The sequence below is a fragment of the Ochotona princeps genome, chromosome 14 (assembly GCF_030435755.1).
Source record: "Ochotona princeps isolate mOchPri1 chromosome 14, mOchPri1.hap1, whole genome shotgun sequence".
Lineage (NCBI taxonomy): Eukaryota > Metazoa > Chordata > Mammalia > Lagomorpha > Ochotonidae > Ochotona > Ochotona princeps.
Genome location: NC_080845.1, coordinates 10,134,690 through 10,155,181, shown reverse-complemented (window position 1 = coordinate 10,155,181; position 20,492 = coordinate 10,134,690). Strand labels below are relative to the sequence as shown.

At 46.6% G+C, this 20,492-nt stretch overlaps 1 protein-coding gene across 4 annotated transcripts in view; it reads left to right on the top strand.

Moving 5' to 3' along the window:
* Positions 1–19,308, top strand: part of CNTRL (centriolin) — a 77,490-nt gene extending 58,182 nt beyond the window's left edge. For 2 of the 4 annotated variants that reach the window (XM_058672818.1, XM_058672819.1), the window contains 17 exons: positions 1,490–1,620; positions 1,752–1,892; positions 1,994–2,120; positions 2,805–2,969; positions 3,630–3,789; positions 5,098–5,213; positions 5,313–5,530; positions 6,851–7,008; positions 7,879–7,952; positions 8,464–8,652; positions 9,027–9,252; positions 11,217–11,422; positions 12,998–13,138; positions 15,857–16,117; positions 16,301–16,363; positions 18,000–18,203; positions 19,206–19,308. In XM_058672818.1, coding sequence (XP_058528801.1) covers positions 1,490–1,620; positions 1,752–1,892; positions 1,994–2,120; positions 2,805–2,969; positions 3,630–3,789; positions 5,098–5,213; positions 5,313–5,530; positions 6,851–7,008; positions 7,879–7,952; positions 8,464–8,652; positions 9,027–9,252; positions 11,217–11,422; positions 12,998–13,138; positions 15,857–16,117; positions 16,301–16,363; positions 18,000–18,203; positions 19,206–19,256 — 2,631 coding nt within the window. In that variant the 3' untranslated portion in view covers positions 19,257–19,308. Of the gene's footprint in view, positions 1–1,489; positions 1,621–1,751; positions 1,893–1,993; positions 2,121–2,804; positions 2,970–3,629; positions 3,790–5,097; positions 5,214–5,312; positions 5,531–6,850; positions 7,009–7,878; positions 7,953–8,463; positions 8,653–9,026; positions 9,253–11,216; positions 11,423–12,997; positions 13,139–15,856; positions 16,119–16,300; positions 16,364–17,999; positions 18,204–19,205 lie in introns of those variants that run through there. The other 2 variants (XM_058672821.1, XM_058672820.1) reach the window with 2 other exon arrangements.
* The last annotated feature ends 1,184 nt before the right edge of the window (positions 19,309–20,492 follow it).

Genomic DNA, 20,492 nt, shown 5'->3' with positions numbered 1-20,492 from the left:
GTCAGGGGTGCAAAGTGGCTAGGGCTGCTGCGAAGCTCTTTCTCCCCATTCTCCCCAGATGACTCAGGGAGGTGACCTGGTAAAGAGGAGGAGAGAGAAGGTGCTATAACTTGCAAAGAATGTACCAGAATGTGTTCAGACCAATACAAAAGAAGACACAGGTACACACACGCACTAAGTTCACATTTACACTCAGCTCACACTCACAAAAAACAAACAAAACCAGTTACTTCACCAGGTGGCTTCTGTAGTCTTGACACCATGCTTACCGAGGAACGGAAGTGGGGTGAAATATCTAACTCTTGGGGAGCTTGCCAACCCTTAACACATAGATTTCTTTCTTCCATACAACTACAAAACTGCGGGGGAGTCACTGTTCAGCCAAGCGCAGAGCAAACCCTCTTCTCAGACCTCCGGCAGCCAACTCAGCCGAAAGAGAAAGGAAGTCGATTTTTAAAAAGATTTTGGCAAATCTTTTAGACTTTTAAATAGTTTAAAGCTATTTAATATTTATGTTTCTTAGCCATAATTAAATCATCACATTGTGTTTTTACTGAACTTGATAATGTCTAGGGTACAGCAAGAATCTGTGTGGAGGAGCATCTTGGTAAAAAAAAAAAAAATCACTTCACTGCCATTTAATTGGGTTTGTAGTTTTACTACCAAAAAATGACAACGATGTATAGATAGTTGTGGAACTCCATGGTCATGGGCAGTCCCACGACCTTTAAATGTGTGTTTTGCATGGCTCTTCCGCCCTTGAGGACACAGATGCCGTTTATACAGCTGCTGTTACACTGCGTGGCTCATTGTTTCAGCCAGCACAGTATCAACATTTTTCCATGTTGCTGTGTTATCTCATTTAAGATTTATTTTATTTATTTGAAAGGCAGAGTTACAGACAGAGAAGTATCTTCCCTCCACTAGCTCACTCCTCAAATGGCTGTAACAGCCAGGGCTCAGCCAGGCCAAAGCCAGGAGCTTCATTTAGGCCTCACGTGTGAGTGTAGGGACCCAAGCACTTTGACCGTGTTCCACGGCTTTTCCAGGTACATTAGTAAGTTGCTGGAATGGAAGTGGAGCAGCTAAGACTTGAACTGCTGCCCCCGGGAGAGGCTGGCTTTGCAGTCAGTAGCTTTGCACCCAGCTACCACGGTGCCAGCTGCTATTATTTTAAATGCTACATTATATTCACTGTGCTTATGTTTTATTACTTAATCTGTTATCTTAGATAATAGATTACTATTTTATTATTTAAATCTATTAATAACAACTATTTAAATAGATTATTATTATTTCAGTTCACAATGAAGATTTTTCAGTAGTAACTATTTACTTCTGAATTATTTTTTGAGACTTAGAGCCAGTGAATTGAGATTTTCCTCTTTCTGTACCATCTTGTTGTTTTCCAAGAGTTGTGCCAGTTTACGCTAGCAAACAGTTGTGAGTATTGCAACTGAATTGCTTTTAATGATAGTTTCTTTTCTAGACAAAAAATGCTGTTGAAAAGTTTGCTGATGCCAAGAGAAACCTATTACAAACTGAATCAGATGCTGAGGAGTTAGAAAGGAGAGCACAAGAAACTGCCGTTAACCTTGTCAAAGCGGATCAGCAGCTAAGGTAGGCGAGCCCTAAGCCATCAGTGTGGACAGCGAGCCGAGTGAAAAGCTTGGTTCTCAGGGTGCAGAGGGCAGTCATGGCTTGTGACGCAGGATGCCGAAGTCTGGGGGGAATAAAGCGATGTGTTTTAGGTTGCTGCAGGCCGATGCAAAGGATTTGGAGCAGCACAAGATAGAGCAAGAAGAAATGTTGAAAGAAATAAGCAAAGTTGTAGCAGCCAAAGACTCGGACTTCCAGTGTCTAAGCCAGAAAAAGGAACAGCTGACCGAGGAGTAAGTCGGGGCACAGTGGGGCTGGTGGGGTTGGCACCGAAAATGGGCTTGGGGTTCCGCGCTCCCCTGCCGTCTGCTCAGGTCCTGCCGGTGACTTTCAGGCTTCAGAAACTGCAGAAAGACATCGAGACAGTGGAGCACAGTGGGGATCACCACCTGCAGGTCCTGAAAGAGACGGAGACACTCCTGCAGGCCACACGGGCTGAGCTGGAGCAGCTGAGAGGCCAGGTACTGCAACGGACACCTGGGGAAAGCAAGCAGTGCGTGCTGCTCCCAACCGCAAAGCCATGTGTGTTTGTAGCAAAGGAGTAAGAATGCAAAGGGAGGTATAAGAGAATAAAGAGTTCTAGAGTATCTCAACCTACAATCCAGCGTGCAGTCTAGTTCTAACTCGGTACAGTGTGTTGTGAAGTCTGGTATATTCTGAGATAATTTATGTGAAATGTGTTGATGAACACCTACGCTTTTAGTCTGCACCAAGTCATAACACTGGTCTTCTTGATAAAGAAAGGTTATGAATATCTGTAAAAAATTTTTCCTTTTGCATTTTTGCAATATTTGCTTTGTTGTAAAGAAATATGCATTGCTTCCTAATATTGTAAGTCATTTTTGAACTTAAGTGAGTAAATTTCAAAAGCATCTGCATAACAAACTGGCAGTGTTGTCAAAATGCAGTAGTAGACTTTAGGGGGAAAACAAATTCTTTAAAACTCACCGTGTTGTTCTGTTTTTAAGCATGTGCACTCATGGTATTTATGAGGCATTCCAGGCTCCGGCCTGGCCTTCTTGGCTGCAGGGTAGTAGCTCTTGTTTCAGCCTACAGCCTTTGGCTGGGCTAAACAGTGATTTCCAGGTTAACAGGAAGCCGCATGGCTTTTGACAGACTTGGCTTTCTTCCCTTTTCTTTAACAGGTGGCAAGTCAGCAGGAAGAGATGAGCATCTTGGACAAGCAGTTGGGTCTTAAAAAGGATGAGCTGCATCTTCTTCAAGAAAGTCTAGTTCAGGCAAAAGCCGACCTCCAGGAAGCGCTGAGGCTGGGAGAGACGGAAGTCACTGAGAAATGCAGTCACATCAGGGTAGGTCCGCCGCTGAAGTCTCCTGGCTCCTCCAACAATGCTGTAGATCACTCTTGAGGTATTTTCATTGATTCTCCCCAAGGGCAAACACAGATCCCTGGCATCTTTCCTCCGCTGTCAGTTTGGTGCGTGTGTTCCCAGTGTGTCTGTCATATTCAGCTCACTGTGTCTTCTGGCTTCCCCCAGTCCTCTGTCCTGTGCCCTACAAGAGATTCTGCCGGAATTCCTCTCTCTGTCACAGGACAGATACCACTTCCTCCTCCCAGCCCAGCCTGCTGCCACCTCCTCGAAGCCGTGTCCAACTTTCTCCTCCTCTTTGTGGTGTGGTGGTACGTTGCATGCTCCCAAGGGCGGCCCGGCCATCTTGGGTGAGGCCGGTCCCTACCTCTCCAGGGCCTCCGGAGACCCTCTGGGAAGGAGCCTGCTCTCTGTCAGCCCCTCCCCCCCAGCTCATTACTTGCACATACGCCTAGGCGAGAGTACTGTGACTTTCTTTCCTCTGATACCCAGAAGTGCATTTGTGTAAAATGTAGCTGTTCACCTACTTACACACAGGGCAAAATGAAATGAGTTCTTTCATACCGGAACTGATTTTAAAATAATTTCCATTCATAGTTTCACAAAAGGGGGTGGTAGAATGTTTTTTTTTTCCTAACACAGGAAGTAAAATCTCTTCTGGAAGAGCTGAGTTTTCAGAAAGGAGAACTGAATGTCCAGATTGGGGAAAAAAAAACGCAACTTGCACTTATAAAACAAGAAACTGAGAAAGAGGAAGAAAATCTTCAGGTGGTTTTAGGGCAGATGTCTAAACATAAAGCGGGTAAGTTTGTAAAAAACCATCATATAAAGTTTGAATTTAGAAAACTCTAGATCCCAAGTCACAGAAAAGCTGTAAGTAGTTGAATTAGCATCTCCTAAAATTTATACTATATTAGAGAAAAGCACATAAAAAGGGTATTATTTTTTGCCGTTGAAATTGATAAGGTTTATTTAAAGGCAAAACAATCACACCCAATGCCCAAAGACAGGAATTGACAGGGTTTGGAGTAGCTGTACCAAGTGGAACAATGCCTCGTGTTTTAGGACTCTCCAGAGTTCTGTGCGTTGAACTCGTGAGCCCATTTTTAGTAATCCAGAGAGGGCAAGAATTTATGCTCAAATATTTGGAAGCAACCAGTTTAAAGGCCATGTTTTAACATTTAAGGACATGCAACACTGCTCCTGCGGAGAGTGAAAAATACATATCAAAGTGAATGTGGAGTCTGTTCCCAACTTCAGTGTGCGTGTGTGTTCCTGGGAGCAGATACATCACACTGCTTTTGTAGTAGTCATCCTCTGGGTGCTCTGAAAATGATGGATTTTCATTTCTTAAGTTATTTTTCTATTTCCCAAATTTTCTATATTTTCAGTTTTTACATTTTCATAATCAGAAAAAAAGATTAGGTATTTGTATTTAAACGGGCAAAAATGTTATACAAACCTCATTGTCTGTTTTAAAATATTTCCTATTTTGATTAGTTTTCATTCAGGTAAAATATTTTTTAGTTGTTGTTTTTTTTTTCCCGTAATTTATTTTAGTTATTTGAAAGGCAGAATTACAGAGAGAGAGGTCTTCCATCCACAGATCCACTCCCCAAATGGCCACCAACAACTGGAGCTTGGCCAGTTCAAAGCCAGGAGTCAGCAGCTTCTTCTGTGTGGGTGCAGCGGCCAGGAGCCACAGCCCTCCTACATGGATGCCAGGGATCCAAGCACTTGGACCACTGGCAGGGAGCTGGATCGGAAGTGGAACTCAAGCCAGCACCCATATGGGAAGCCAGCTCCGCAGGCAGCAGTGTAACATACTAAGCCACAGTGCTGGCTCCTTAGTTCTTTTTTGTGTGCAGATAAATGCTTTTGGATCTAGACATTTGTTAAATATTTTTAAATGTTTTCAAAATTAGACAAATAATACTTCACAAAGATTTTATTACACTAAAAGTACAACGAGGACCACAATTTATCTCAATGACATTTCTTTTTATCTGTCATTTCCTGTATTGGTCAATAGCATTATTTTCTGTTTCATTTTGTAAATTCTTCCATAGTCATTTGACAACATGGAATATATTTTGTTTCTGCCTGCTAGAACTAAAGAATATTCTGGACATACTACAACTGGAAAACAATGAGCTACGAGGCCTGAAGCTCCAACACGACCAGAAGGTGTCGGACTTAGAGAAGCTTCAGGTTGAAGTGCTCGAGGTAAGGAGCGGAGCCCGCTGCAGCCTCGGCGCGCTGCAGCCTCGGCGCACGGCAGCCCTGCTCTGCTGCCATGGTAAAGTCCTCTTGAACCTGATGTAGGAGAAGCTGCTCTTGGAGAACTTGCAACAGACGGCTCAGCAGCAGAAGGGGGAGATGGAGTGGCAGAAGCAGGTCCTGGAGCGGGACAAACGGGACATTGAGAGGATGACCGCTGAGATCCGCGCCCTGCAGCCGTGTGTCGAGTGTCTGAGCAAAGAAAAGGAAGATCTCCAAGAGAAATGCGACAGCTGGGAACAGAAGCTGGCACAAGCCAAAAGGTGAGGGCAAGAGCCGGCTTTCAGAATCACTTCTTCATGCTCAAAGCGTTGTAAGTACAGCCTGCTTTAAGAAGTTAGAAAATAAAGCAAAGGAAAAATAAATTCTTCACAAACCCTACCTTAATATATCAGTCACTCTTTACCCCAAAAGCAGTTTTTAGAGCACTCTGTTGTGATCTTTTAAGTAAAATAATACATACGATATAAATGGAGAGATACACCTTATTCCTGGATAGGAAAACTCTATTGTTCAGATTTAGTTCTCAAATTAAAACCCAGTAGATTTTAATTTTTTTTAATATAGAATCAGCAAGCTGGTTCTTCATATGGAAATGTAAAGGACCTACATAGAACTGATGCCATTGGAACAACTGTGAAAAAAAAATAGCTTAGAGCTGGAGCGGGCACTGTGGCACAGCAGGTTTAAGCTTCTGCTAAACTCCAGGTCCCTGATCAGAGTTCCCGGCTGCCCAACTTTCAATGCGGCTCCTACTGCCCCTGAGAAAGAGGAAGATGGCCCAAGTGCTTGGACCCCGGCACGGCCGTGGGAGACGCTGATGGAGTCCCAGGCTCCTGGCTTTTTTCCAGCCCTGGCCATGGCGCCTGTTTAGGCAATGAGCCAGGGCGGATGGAAGAACAGGGCCCAAGTTCCTGGAGCATCTCCCTTGCACCATGTGTGTGAGAATGGATGACCATGCACAGCACAGATGTCCGAGTGTCACACACTCATGAGCAATCCACTTTTATCTCAGATGTGGAATTCTAAATGTTAGCCATGATTTTTATTAAACTTCAATGGATTGCTTTTTCAGAAGAAAACCTCCTGTTTAGAAAGTGATAGTAAGGTCTCTTTTGAAATCAGTCTGGGGCCCGGCATGGTAGCCTAGCGGCTTAAGTCCTCCCTTGCACGCACCAGGATCCCATATGGGTGCCGGTTCATATCCCAGAGGGCTCACTTCCCATCCAGCTCCCTGCTTGTGTCCTGGGAAAGTAGTCGAGGACGCCCAATCTTGGGACTCTCCACCCATGTGGGAGACCTAGAAGAGGCTCTGGACTCCTAGAATCGGATCGGTGCAGCTACGGTCACTGCAGTCATTTGAGGAGTGAATCATGAGACAGAGGATCTTCCTCTCTGTATATCTGACTTTCCAATGAAAATAAATAAATCTTAAAAAAAATCAATCTGAAGATTTTCAACTTTTTTGTGTGACTTAGAGCCTCAGAATGTTATGAATGGGTGACATTCACTGGTCTTCAGTCATCTCCCACTTATGTTTAAATATCTGTGTTTGACAGTCTGACCTGTTCTTTGTGTGACAGGGTTTTAGCGGCTACAGAGGAAACCAGCAGAGTGGAGCAGTCAAACTTAGAAAAGTTGGAATTGAAAGTCAGAAAAGTGCAGCAGGAGCTCGAGGAGCTCCACAGGAACAAGGTCTCGGTGTGCAGTGACCTCTCCCTGGCGCAGCAGCAGCTGCGAGGTAGGTGCGGCGGGCACTGCGCCGTGACGTCACGGCTGCACCTGCCTTCTTGCAGAAGTAGCTCGGGCCGTGGGTATAGAGTTTGTACAGTTGGGTTGTGGTCAGGGTTGCTCAGCTCCATGACTGCACTAAAAGCCACTGAATTGTATACTTGAGGACACATAAGAAGTTTGTCTCAATGAAGCTGTTATAGAAACCTAATTCACATTCCTGAGAGAACAATTTAAAAACACAGCAAAAAGGTGAAATAAAAGTTTTTTGGCCTTCTCCCCCACAGGCAATCCCTATTGGCAGTTTGATTTTTTCCTTGTGGTGTGTGTGTGCATGGAGAAGCTGCTAAGTGATTCTGACTAGTAACATACTTGTAACGTATTGCTGTGTGGTAGGTGTGATGCGCCTCTCATTAGTACCTGTAGTACTGCTATGAGACAGAAATTCATATTTTGCCCATTTGCAGAGAGAAAACGGAAGCTGTTTTCTTGTGACTTGCTCGATTCCGAAGTAGCACCCTGAAGATCATACAGCTAGTCACGCACAGTGCCAGTTTGTCCTCTTAGAAAGTACTGAATTTTTATTTCTGCCAGCAATATAAAAAAATGCCTATTTTTAAACTATGTACCTCACCAGTAGTATTACTATAGATTTTGTTTTGAGATTTTAAACATGGAAGTTTTTTTAAAAACCTAGGCTCCAAGCCCAAATGTGAAGTGTACATGTAACTGTCTTTTGGTTTTTAATAAGGTAGTGTGGTATAACAATATAGGGAACAGAAAACAAGTCTAAATCCACTTCTCTACTGGGGCGGGGGGAGGTGATGGGACCCTGCGCAGTGCATGGATGTGTATTTCTTACACAGTGTTATTTCTGCAGAGAAGCAAGAAGCAGTAGGATCACTACAAGAGGAACTAAGCAGTGTGCAAGACCATTTGAACGCAGCAAATCAGGTAATGTTGACAACAGTGCAGCATTCTGGTAGGAGTCTGAAGGCGTGCAGGCAGTTGACTGAAAGAACAAAAGCCTCCAGGAGGCCGAGTCCTTATAAAGATATGTTCACACGTGTAAGAGTTTGGGGCCTGTATGAATATTTCACACATCCGTAAAACCATGCCTGTAAGTTCATCCTCAGCGAGAACGTCGTCTGACTCCATTTTCATATTCCGACCAGCCCCGTGAGCGGAATGTCACTCATCTCCACCTCATTGACAAGGCAGCTGAGGTGCAGAGGCATTTTGTCTCTTGTCAGGATCTTTTATCACCTTACTTTTTAGGCCCTTAAAAGAGAACAGCCTGTGATTAAGTTTAGCTGTGGGTGCCCTTCTGTCAGTTTGTTGGGAGGATAAGAGATACGGAACCTTTGTGCTTCTCATTGGTGAGCTGTGGTGGCCGCCAGGTTGACGCTCGCCAGCCCCGCCGCCGATGGCTCTGGGACCACTGACCTGTGTTCTGTCCCCTAAGGAGCTGCTTCACACCACCAGGCGCCAGGACGCACTGCTCAGCGAGCAGAGCCAGCTCCAGAGGGACATCAGTGAGTGGGTCAGGAGGTTCGAGAACTGTCAGAAAGAAGAGGAGGCAAAGCAGCAGCAACTCCAAGTGCTGCAGGACGAGATCGAGAAAAACAAGCTCAAACTGGAGCAGCAAGAAACGGTAGCCCTGCACCCTTGGGGTTTTGAGGGAAGGCCAGCATTTTGTCACACACCTTTGTGCCCCGGGATAGAAGGCTGCAGAGAAGCATCCCTTGCAGGATTAGGTGTCACTAACTGCCCTGTGGGGCACAGCTTCTGACTCTGGGGATGAATGTTGCTGGAGCGTTCAGCCCGCGGCACCTTGACCTGTTAGAATGGTACTGGCCATGTGCAAGGTGCCACGCCCCTCCTCCATCACCGCTCGTCACCCTCGTGTAGGAACACTCTGTCCCCGTGGGCTCTTTCTACTTCCTGTTATACCAGGTCTGTCTTATGTTCATGAAAGTTCCTTCATCTAGCACACTAGATGTCTAACTAAGGTTGTTCTTTACTAAGGTGTTTCAAAACCTCCAGAAAGAACGAGAAAGTGAAGAAAAAAAATTGGAAGTCAGTAAAGTGACCCTGCAGGAACAGCAGCAGCAGCTGGACAAGGAGCTCGCAAGTCAGAAAAGTAGGCTGGACCAGGTGCTCTCGGAGGTGCTGGCGGCCGAAGAGCGGGTCAGGACCCTGAAGGAAGAGGAGCGGCAGGGAGAGAGTCTGGAGAAGACACTGTCCCAAACCAGTAGGTGCCCGGATGCTGCCCAGGGCTGTGGGCGGCAGGAAGTGCAGGCCCCAGGAGGAGGCAGGAAGAGCAGAGAAGGAAAAGGCCAGTCCTGTGCGAGACGCGGCAGCAGGCTGAGACAGGGTTCCAAGCCAGGGCTGACTGGCCAGGCCGTCTGCTTTCCCAGGTGCCTCCTTTGAGAACATTCTCTCAGGAGGGTGGTATGTCACAACAAAGCCGGGCAGAAGCTAAGGCACACTGTGAGCTTTGAGACTATGGAATGATCCCTGCTGTCTCAGCAGTCAGAAATCAGTGTTAATAGCTCTCCTCATCTTGATTTGACATACCGAATGGTGCCAGCATATTGCCTTTGGGCCACTTTGCCCTTTCTTGAGCTATGTGGCAAAATAGAATTGAAAGGTAAGTTCATTTTGGTGCAAGCTTTTGAAATCGCAGTATTTTCATAGTATACATTTTCCACATGCTTTGTAGAGACTCATAGAGGTGAGATGAGTATCGGGTGGGGGCACACCCATCCCAGAGTGCCAGGGTTTGAGTTGCAGCTTCACTCCAGTTCTAGCTTCCTGCTAATGTCCAGGGAGGTGGCATGTCTCGGCCACGTGGATCCCATGAGTTTTAGGCCTCTGTCTTCAGCCTGGCCCAACCTCAGCTGCTGCAGGCTTAGGAGAGAACCAGTGCATTGAAAGGCTGTCTCTTGCTGTTTCTCTACCTTACAAATATATAAAAATAATGAAAAGAAACATTTTTAAGTAAAATAAATGAATTTTTCTTAGGCTACAGGATTTAATAATGGTCGGTAAATGTAGATTTGGGGACATGAAAAGGTTATGTAAATCCTTTTGTCTTGGGAATTTTTTTTAGATTTATTTATTTATTTTTTAAATTGGAAAGGCAGATACACAGAGAGATGAGACAGAAAAAGATCTATCTGCTGGTTTGTTCCCCAAGTGGCCACAATGGCTAGAGCTGAGCTGATCTGAAGCCAGGAGCCAGGAGCCCCTTCTGGGTCTCCCACACAGGTGCAGGATCCCAGGGCTTTGGGCTGTCCTCGACTGCTTTCCCAGGCCACAAGCAGGAAGCTGGAAGGGAAGTGGGGCAGCAGAGACACGAACTGGCCTCTGTACGGGATCCCAGTACTTGCAAGGCGAGGATTTAGCCACTGAGCCATTGCACCGGACCCCTAAGAACTCTTACACCCAATCTCAATCATTTCATTATGAAAAAGAAATGAAACACATATACTTAGTTCTTATCATTCCAGGTATGATAAAAAATCAAGACAGGGTGCTATTCTATTTTAATAGAGTAATAAGAAAAAACTTTCTAAATGTCACTTTTTGTTTCATTCACTTACTTTCCTAAGATGGATTTGATTTGAAGGTAGAATTACAGAGGAAACTGGATAGATTTTATTTGTTGTTGGATCATTTCCCAAGATGGCCACAAGAGCCAGAGCTGAGCCAAGTTGAAGCCAACGGTTCCATCCAGGTCTCCCACATGGGTAGCAGGGGCCAAACACCTGGACCATCTTCTTTTCCCAGCCATTAGCAGGGAGCTGGATCCGAAGTGGAGCAGCCAGGACACGAACCTGTGCCTAGGTGGGATGCCAGCATCGTAAGCCTTGGCTTTACCTGTAATGCCGCAGTGCTGGCCCCTAACTGTCGTTGTTCTTTCCAAGCGTCCTTAACTGTGTACCTGTTTGCATACACAGTCCTAACACCAACAGTTAACTCTTTGTCTATAAAATGGGGCTCATGTCACTGCAGCAAGCAGCTCCAGATCCTTCCACGGCACTGTGCTAACTGTGGAGAACTGTGGTCCAGGCCAACCTGCAAGACTTGGTGCTGGGGCGGGGGACGGGGAGGATTCCCCTGAGCAGCTGGTAGGCACTCTGCTAAAGGAGCGCTCTGTCCTCAGCCTGCCCAGGGCCTCTTGTCAAACCTCCTCAAACCACTTACTTTCAGAACGGCAGCTTTCCGAACGGGAACAGCAGTTAATGGCAAAGTCCAGTGAGCTGCTGGCCCTGCAGAAAGAGATGGACAGCATGAGGGCGGACTTCAGCCTCCTGCGCAACCAGTTCTTGACTGAAAGAAAGCAAGCCGAGAAGCAGGTGGCCAGCCTGAAGGAAGCACTGAAGACCCAGAGGAGCCAGCTGGAGAAAAATCTTCTTGTGAGTACCTGTGGCGCTGGTGTTCAAGAATGCTGTAAGTGCAGTGTATCCTACAAGGAGAGGTTGAAGACCACAGTGAGGCAGCTCTGGCTGGCTGGGGAGACCACCACTGTGATAAGAGCATCAGCCCCAAGGGAAGCACCTGCTGGTGGGCCATGGGCTGAGGGAGGGCCCCGGGAGAAGGCAGTGTTTACAGAGTGTAAGCCAGTGCTTACAAAGTCCTGCCCGCCTCCTTTTTCATCAGTGTTAGTTTTAATCATTATCCCAAAACCAAATAGCTTGGGCTACCCAGCCTTTATCTCTGAAATAAGTTTGGAAGATGCTGTCAGCCCAGAACAGTCTGTGGTGTATGGAGGCAAGCGAGTAGCCAGGGGACTGGCTCAGGAATGGGGTTTTTCCAATACCTTGAGACGGGACCAGTGGAAGCCACACTTTTTTTTTTCTTTTAAATTATTTTTAAATAATCTTACTTAGTTGCTTGGGGTGCAAAGGGTCAAGGGCTACAGGGTGAAAGAGGGTAATACCATTGTTTGCACATTAATATCATTTTTCCCTGTGCTGGGGTTAGGGGAGTAACAAAGGGAAAAGCCCCACCCAACCTCCCACCCATCCCAGATCCCCAAAGGGAGGCGTGCTCCGAGGGTCCTGCTCAGTTTTGTTAGTTCATCATTTCTGGATTGCTGCCAATCTCTCAGTTCCAATCACAATGAAACCTATTCAGAGTCCACTGGCTGACAGTCTCTTCATGGTTGGGGTTCTAAGATCAGCAGTTCAGTTGGAGGGATCTCCAAACAAACTTCATGTGAGATGATCCCAGACCTTATTCTTGCAATGAGTTTGCCAGTACAGAGTCCAACACCGTCCGTCACACCAATCAGCTTTTGCACATGCTGGTCGTTGCGATTGCTGAGTCCTTTCTGTTTCCAGCCCTGTCTTCCTCGTGGACCAACAGGTGTTGTAGTCCAGCTTGATCCTACCCACTTCATACTCTGTCCTCACGTAAACCAGTTGGAGTTGCAGCCTAGTTTGGGTGACTCCCCATAACCCCCACAGTTCTGCCTCCTACCCTGGTTCCCATGATTGCCAGTATGTACCGCAGGCTTGTCCAGTCTCTCCCACATCCCATTTAGCTCTCACACATGTCAATGGGCATTGAAGCCTAGTTCAACCCAACCAACCTACTATCTAGCCCATATACCTACTGGCAGGTGCCGTTCTGTCTAGCCACCCCTGCCCCTGTCCTGGTTTTCGTGGGAAGCCACACTTTTAAACCATCTGTATTCCCAAAGGGTAATATGCTCACAGCGAGTGGTAACCAAGATGACTGGGAAATGGATTTCTGAAGTTAGTCTTCCCCAGTAGCCAACAGGTGTTACCATCCTCTGTTCCACGTCACTGGAGCCTCCCCAGTGGCAAGATGATTATCAGAGTCACCTGGCAGATGTGGGTTCAGGCTTGGGGCTGACAGACACCGACACTGCCTCCTCCCCAGTGTGCTGGTCTACCGCAAAAGGCAGATACAGTGATGCCCATGCTAAAAAGCTAACAAGTGTCATTGCCTTGCTTCTATGCTAGGAGCAAAAGCAGGAAAACAGCTGCATACAGAAGGAAATGGCCACGATAGAGCTGGTAGCTCAGGACAACCACGAGCGGGCCCGGCGCCTCATGAAGGAGCTCAATCAGATGCAGCATGAGTACCTGGAGCTGCAGAAACAGGTGCGTGTGAGGAACCCGCCGGCCAGTCTGGGACAGAGAGGAGGACTCACGTCCTCTGCCACAGGGCTCAGACAGACTGTATTGCTGCTACTGATCTCTTGAGGCCAGTGCCACAGCATCACCGGTTAAACCTCTGCTTGTGGCACCAGCATCTCACATGGGCACAGGTTCAAGTCCCAGCTATTCTATTTACTACCTAGCTGCCTGCTCATGGCCTGGGAAAGCACTAGAGGCGGCCCAAGTGCTTGGGCCCCTGTACCCACATTGGAGACCCAGAAGAAGCTCCTGGCATCAGACTGACTTAACTCCATTTAGAGAGCGAACCAGTGGACAAAAGCTTTCTCTTTTCTTTCTCCCCTTGTCTCTTTTACTCTTTCAAATAAAAATAAATACATCTTTTTTTTTTTTTAATATTTGAAAGGCAGAGATAGCAGGTAGGGGGAGAAACAGGTCTTCCTTCCACTGATTCTTTCCCCAGTTTCCCCAGTAGCCAGGGCAGGAGGCAGGCCAAAGGCAGGAGCCAGGAGCTCCTTCCAGGTCTCCGCATGGGTGCAGGGATAGGTAACTTGGCTCATATTCCACTGCTTTCCCCAGTGCATTAGCAGGGAGCTGGACTGGAAGTAAAACTGCTGGGGCTAGTGCTCAATTAACTTGCCTGGCCACAATGCCAGCCCCAGTTATCTGTTACAAGAAAAATGTTATTACAGTTCTCTTAAGCTGACCAAGGTTTTGAATTTTTTAAATAACTTTTGCTCATTTATCTCATTTATTTGAAAGGCAGAGGGACAGAGATCTATGCACGGGTTCATTCCCCCAAGGCCTAACTGAGTCACTGCTGGGCCTGGCCAGAGCCAGGTGCCAAGGACTCAGTCCGGGCCTACCACATGGATGGCGTCATCCACAGATTGGAGCCTGTTCCCTCCCAGGGTGCGTACCAAGAGGAAACTAGAATCAGAAATGGAGCCTGGGACTCAACACAGGCACTCCAGTATGGGATGTGAACTCCCAAGTGTCATCTAAACCATAGACCAAACATTCACCCTTCAGCAAGCTTTTTGTGTTGGTTGGTGAAAGCAAAAGATGGCCATTCTTTAGATGTAATTGTATCATGTTCCAAACAGCTTCGTTGGGATTTTATTTTTATTGGAAAGTCTGTATAGATATACAGAGAGGAGGAGAGACAGAGGAAGATCTTACATCTGATGATTCATTCCCCAAGTTGTCACAACTAGGTTGGCACTAAGTTGATCCAAAGACAGGAGCCTGAAACCCCCTCCAATCTCCTACATGGGAGCAGGGTCCCAAAGCTTAGGGCCATCCTCGACTGCTTTCCCAGGTCACAAGCAGGGAGCTAGATGGGAAGCAGGGCTGCTGGGATTAGAACCGGTGCCCACATGGGATTCCAGCACATGCAAAGCGAAGACTTTAGCCACTAGGCTACCGTGCCAGGCCTGGGATTTTAGATTTTATGCCAGATTCAAGTCTGGAGAGCCAACCCCTGGGCAAGACACAGGGATGCAGGAAAAGCCTCTGGTGTCATGTCATGTGCCAGGTGAGACACACAAAAGAAGCCCATATCTGGACTGGTAACCTCTAACCCCAGATGCCCTGATGGCCCTGAGCCAGTGTCAGCTTCTGGGCCGTCTCTGAACTCCAGTTGTGCTGCTACAACCTGCTGTAGCAGTTGGCCCTGCTATACTTTGTCTTTGGCCATTCTGGGTCAATCTGTGCTGCCAACCCTGTGCCCCATACCTACAACACACCTTTGTGATTCAAGGGAAACATTTTTTAACAAAGTTATTTAAAATTCACGAACTAACGAGTTTAGATGCCTCTATAGACCTGGTAGGGCAATTAGCAGTAACAATTTGACATCTTTGTTGAGCAAGAAGAGCCACATTAGAATAAAGGTGTCAAGTATTAAACCCAATCTGTAGTTCTTTCAGATATCTTAGACTGCTCAAATCTAAGCCTATTTAAAAAAGAAAAAAAAAAGACCCTTTCTAATGCCCCTTCCAGCACTAATAGACCACTTAGGACTGACTTCGGTAAGAGGTCATTTTCTTACTGGAGGTTTTATTACGCAGCTGCCACTAAGTACCCGAGGTACTTTACATTTTGATCTCAGTACTCAGCTTTCTGAACAGACATCATCCCTGGGTCTCCATGAGTTTTAGCAGTCAGCTAAATGACCCTGACTACACAACATTATCCACAGGCTTTTCTAATCTGAAGATGCTTCAGTCATACGCATAGCAGCTTGTAGATTCTGGGATATTTAAACAATCCCAAGTGTTTACAGTTCCAGCCATCACACAACAGATGCTTCTTATGAGACAGTAAGATCCAGTATACCAATCACAGCTTGAAATACCATTAGGTCAGAAGTGCCTCTGACAGCCACGCCTGCTTGAGTGGCATATGGCTTGGCGGGACACAGCGCACCATGCAATGGTAACTCCCCTCTCGTGCCCACTTGATGGACTGCACGCAGGCACTGCTGCTGGCCACCCAGCACCGAGAGAAAACTGACCGCGGTCACTAGCCTGGAGATGCAGTGTCCACCTGCGCACTCCTCTTGCACCACGGTGAAGTCAGACTGCAGTGCAGCCCCTGGGGTTCTGCAGGTGATAGTCATAGCATGTACACATGACAGTTACCCAGCTCGACCCCAAGTGAAGTCCCAAACTCTACCTGGTGGTATTTGACTCTGTTCAGGTGGAAAACCAGAAATCTCTGGAGAGAAGGCAAATGGAAATCAGCAATGCCATGAGGACTCTGAAGTCTGAGGTGAAAGACGAAATCAGAAGCAGCTTAAAAAATCTCACCCAGTTCCTTCCAGAACTACCAGATCTAGAAGCGGTTTTGGAAAGAAATGAAAACCTTGCAGAGTTGGAAAGTCTCAAAGAGAATTTTCCATTTACTATGAATGAGAGGCCTTTTGAAGAAAAACTGAACTTCTCCCAGGTTCACATCAAGGTAAGGGTTTGTCCTGTTATTCCTTGGGCTCTACAAAAGCGGGATTTGGTTACTACTTCCCCCAGTTAAGCTAAAAGACACATTTTGGGTAGGGTGGTGGGGAAGAGAGGGAGGAAAAAGCACGCCGATTGCAGCCGTGGTACTTGGTGACCACTGACCTCTCCCCTTTTCCCTCTACACAAGGACACACACTGGCACGGAGAAGCCCTGCGAGAGAAACTACGGCACCGTGAAGACCGACTCAAGGTTGTCACTGGTTGTTGTCTTTTTACTGGTTTTACTTGAAGGAGACAGAGAGCTCCTGTATGTTAATCCAGTCCCCTGATGCCCGTGGCAGAAGCAGGTCAACATAAAGTGAGGTACTCAAGCTTAGTCTCCCACATGGATGCAGGTGTTGCAAGTGCCCATGCCACAACCCGCTGCCGCCCAAGGTGTGCACGGGCAGGAGGCTGGGGTGGAGAACAGATCTGGGATTCCAACCCAGGCACCCGGTATGGAATGCAGGTGTCCGGGTGGCGTCTTAATCTCTGTGTCAGATGGCTGTCCCTCACAGGTTTGTAAACCACACAGTTGAAGTCAGGAGAAGTTAGCACCATATAGCATATGGAAGTATTCAAAACTATGCATTCCCATATGAACTACAGTGCTGTTTAGCCTACTAACTGCTTTACTTCTACTAAGACTGACAGAGCCTACATAGCTGGGACAGGAAACAGAGATGCTGTTATGACACTTACAGGCACAGTGGGCGGGGAGACTGGGAGCACCTCAGCAGGCCTGGGCACCAGCTAGGCAGGGTGCTGCTCTGAATACCCAGTGTGAGAGGCGGAAGACAGCCAAGAAAAACGCCTGTCTGTAGGCAGTGGAAAAGGGGACTGTCAGTCCTGAGCTGCAGAATTAGAGGTTGTGGTACGGGGGGTGGAGACGCACACACGTGGGATAGACCTGACAGGACCCATGTTTGCAACATGTGCTGAGTGAACAGGCCATGGGACGTCAGGAGGGCCTGCAGCCATGTGCGGCTGTTGACATTTGAAGCATCGGGGACAGGTGCTGTAGTACAGTGCGGTTAGCCACTACTTGGTGATGCCTGTCAGGTGCTGGGCCAAGTGCCAGCCACTGTGCTGCCAGGGCAACTTACCACTAATGTGCCTGGGCAGGCAGTGGGGGATGGCCCAAGGAACTGGGTCTGTGCCACCTGCCTGGGAGACCTAGGAGTTCCTGGCTTCCCCTGGCCCAGACCTTACTGTTATATCTGTGAACCAGCAGATTACAGGCCTCTCTCTTTACTGTGCTTCTTATTCCAACTTTGAAATATATTTTTATTAACTGCCCCACGTTTCTGGCATTTGGGGAGTGAGCCAGGGAAAGGAATGTCTGCTTACCCTTTTGTGCCATTCTGCTTTTCAGATAAATACTAGTATTAATTAAAGTCAACATGAAAATTCAGTTGCTGTGTGGGCATTGTGGTGCAGCACAGGAAATGGCAGCTTCCTTTGCCTGCATCCCATGTCAGAGTAACAGACTGTGTCCCTGCTGCTCTGTGTCCCATTCAGTTCCTCCTTAGGCAAAAGGTATCAGGAATGGAGTGAATACCTAGTGAAAAGACAGTAAAGAGAGCAAATCTCCAGGCTGCCAAGAAAGAGTGCTTCTGGGGGAAGGCAGAAATCCCTAAGGACTGTTGGCATGAAAAAGGGCTAAGTGAAAGGCCTAGTCAGTAATACCAAATGGTATAATTTACACAAAGTATCACAATTTAAAGACGAGCATTTCAGGCAAGCATTTCTATTTTTTGATAGATTTACTAACCCAGTGTTTAATCCAAGGAAGTGGAGTAAAGGTTCTGGTACATTCTATATAAAACCTGGGATTTTCTCCTAAGGCCCAGCTTCGGCAGTGCATGTCCAAGCAAGCAGAAGTGCTGATTAAAGGGAAGCAGCAGACGGAGGGCACGCTGCACAGCTTGAGGAGACAAGTGGATGCGTTAGGGGAACTGGTCACCAGCACCTCTGCAGACTCGGCGTCATCCAGCCCGTCTCCGCTGTCGGCTTCCCTCGTGGAGGACTCTCAGCTGGGACAAAGTAAGGTAAGAAGATGCATTTCACGCTGGGCCGGATGTGTCCCCGGGAAGTGCCAAGAAGCCTTGGGGTTCCCACTCTAGAGAACTGAGGACATCCAGCCACCTTCACCTCCGAACCACTAGTAGGAGCTGTGCTCCAAGTGCAGGGGAACACTGGGCCAGCTGCAGAAGGAGGGTTGGAGGGACGGCTGGGCCAAGATTGCAACTGGAGACAGACTCACTGGAGCGCATCTTCCGCAGTTCACACGAAGAGCTTAGACCTGGCAGCGTTATGAATCTTGGTTTTGTCTGTGTCCCTGTGCCTATTATTCTTCAGCAAAATCTTTGATGCAGACTTATCCTTGAGTTTCAGGAAGATATTCTGTGTGCAACTTAAGATGATAGTCATTTTAAAGGAACATGAAATTGACTCGTGGAACTGGTAAGCTGTTACTGTCAAGAGATAGGTGACAGTTCATTCTTGAGCACCCATTATGTGCACGCACTACACTTTCTACCAACTCATTTCATCTGTATGTCCTTGTGACTAGGACAGGACATATGTCAGTAAGGGGCAGTATAAAACAGTAAAGGATCTGATCAAGGACACAGTACAGGACAAGGCCAAGAGCAGTTGACTGTACTGGCTGAACCACAAGGAATAGTAAGGACATTGCATAATAGTTCCACGGCCAGCAAATGACTTGCTAGGTCACATACCTGAGTAGCAGCCAAGATTTGAATTTGCTTTGACATTTCTGTAGTGGGATTCAAGTTAAGAGCGAGCCAAAACCAGCATGGGCTGCAGGGCAGCATTTAAGGAAGAGCCTGAGATGAGATGGAAACTGAAACGTAGGCATGCTTTAGAGGTAGGACAGCCAGCGTTGGAGTATGCAATCATCAGTTCAGGTGCGCCATTAACAGGAAGGGGCAGGCACAGCAAGTAGCGGCAAGACCGAGTGCTGTGCGGCTATACTCCCCTAGGCTGCAGTCGGGGCGGGCTCCTGAGCTGTAATGTCTTCTTTCCAGCTCTGCCAACAAGTTCTACATGGTCCATTCAAACCGTCAGACAGTTACTGACACCGAGGCCATTCCCAGCTTCCTGCTTACAGGTATGTTAGATTTTGAAGTGCATACTTTCAGCTGGAAGATCATGAATCCTTGCACTTTTTACAAATAACCTGTTAATCTCTCACAATTCTGCAGTGCTTCATCTTCCAACATTTTTCCAAAGAGGTTCTTGATACTTTGTTATTAGCCATCACTTCCTCATCTGAAGAATTTGTCCTCCCTTTCTGTTGTTCCGTAGGAAACATGACGATGCTCTGTCGTTTGCACGTGAAGTCTGAGGAAATACCTTCTCTACTACCTCACCAAGTTCCTAGCTGAAACGTTACTTGACTTTTTTATTGCGACCATGGGAGTGAAGATGCTGATACCGCTCTGGTTTGCTGTTTGTACCATTAATGCCAATATTTGTGTGAATTACCTGTACATTTGGATTTCACTGTATACATTCTAAACCAGGGTCCTACAGTGTTTTAATTATTAGAATATTTTTATAAAAGCAGCACAGATTTTAACTGCATTTCAGTCTAAAAACTAGTGAATCTAGTTATGATAATGTACCTCAGCCCCTCTTCATGTATACAAAGTTATTTTTGGATTTAGCCTAAAATCTGTTTCATGTAAAAATAAAAGATACACATTCAACTTAGTTCTATCATCTGAGTTGTCATTTCACCAATCTACAAATAAAGTCATCATTTTTTACTAAAGATCCAAGGAAATGTCAACCTTTAAAATGTGTCCATATTTACCTGGGATATGAAATAAGGTATAGTTATCAACTAATATACCATTTGGAAATATCTATGATGATACGATCACGCTCACGATTTCCTCAGCCAACCAATTCTTGGTGAAAAATAAAACTCTCTACTCTGATCCAATGAAAATGCAAACTATTTTCAGGATTTAAATCATTGATCTATAATTATTGGCATAACACCATGATACATGGTTTTTTAAAAAGCAATAGAAACATAGCAGTTAAGACACCCACTTACCATGTCAGAGTATCCACACTGGGGCCGGTGCCATGGCTCGAAAGGCTAATCCTGCAACCTGTGGTGCCAGCATCCCATAGGTGCACCAGTTCGTGTCCCCAGCTGCTCCGCTTCCAATTCAGTTCCTTGCTTGTGCCCAAATCTTTAGGCCCCTACACCCACATGGAAGACCTGGAAGAAGTTCCTAATCTGCTCAACTCTGACCACTGCAGCCATTTGGGGAGTGAACCAGCGAATGGAAGATGTT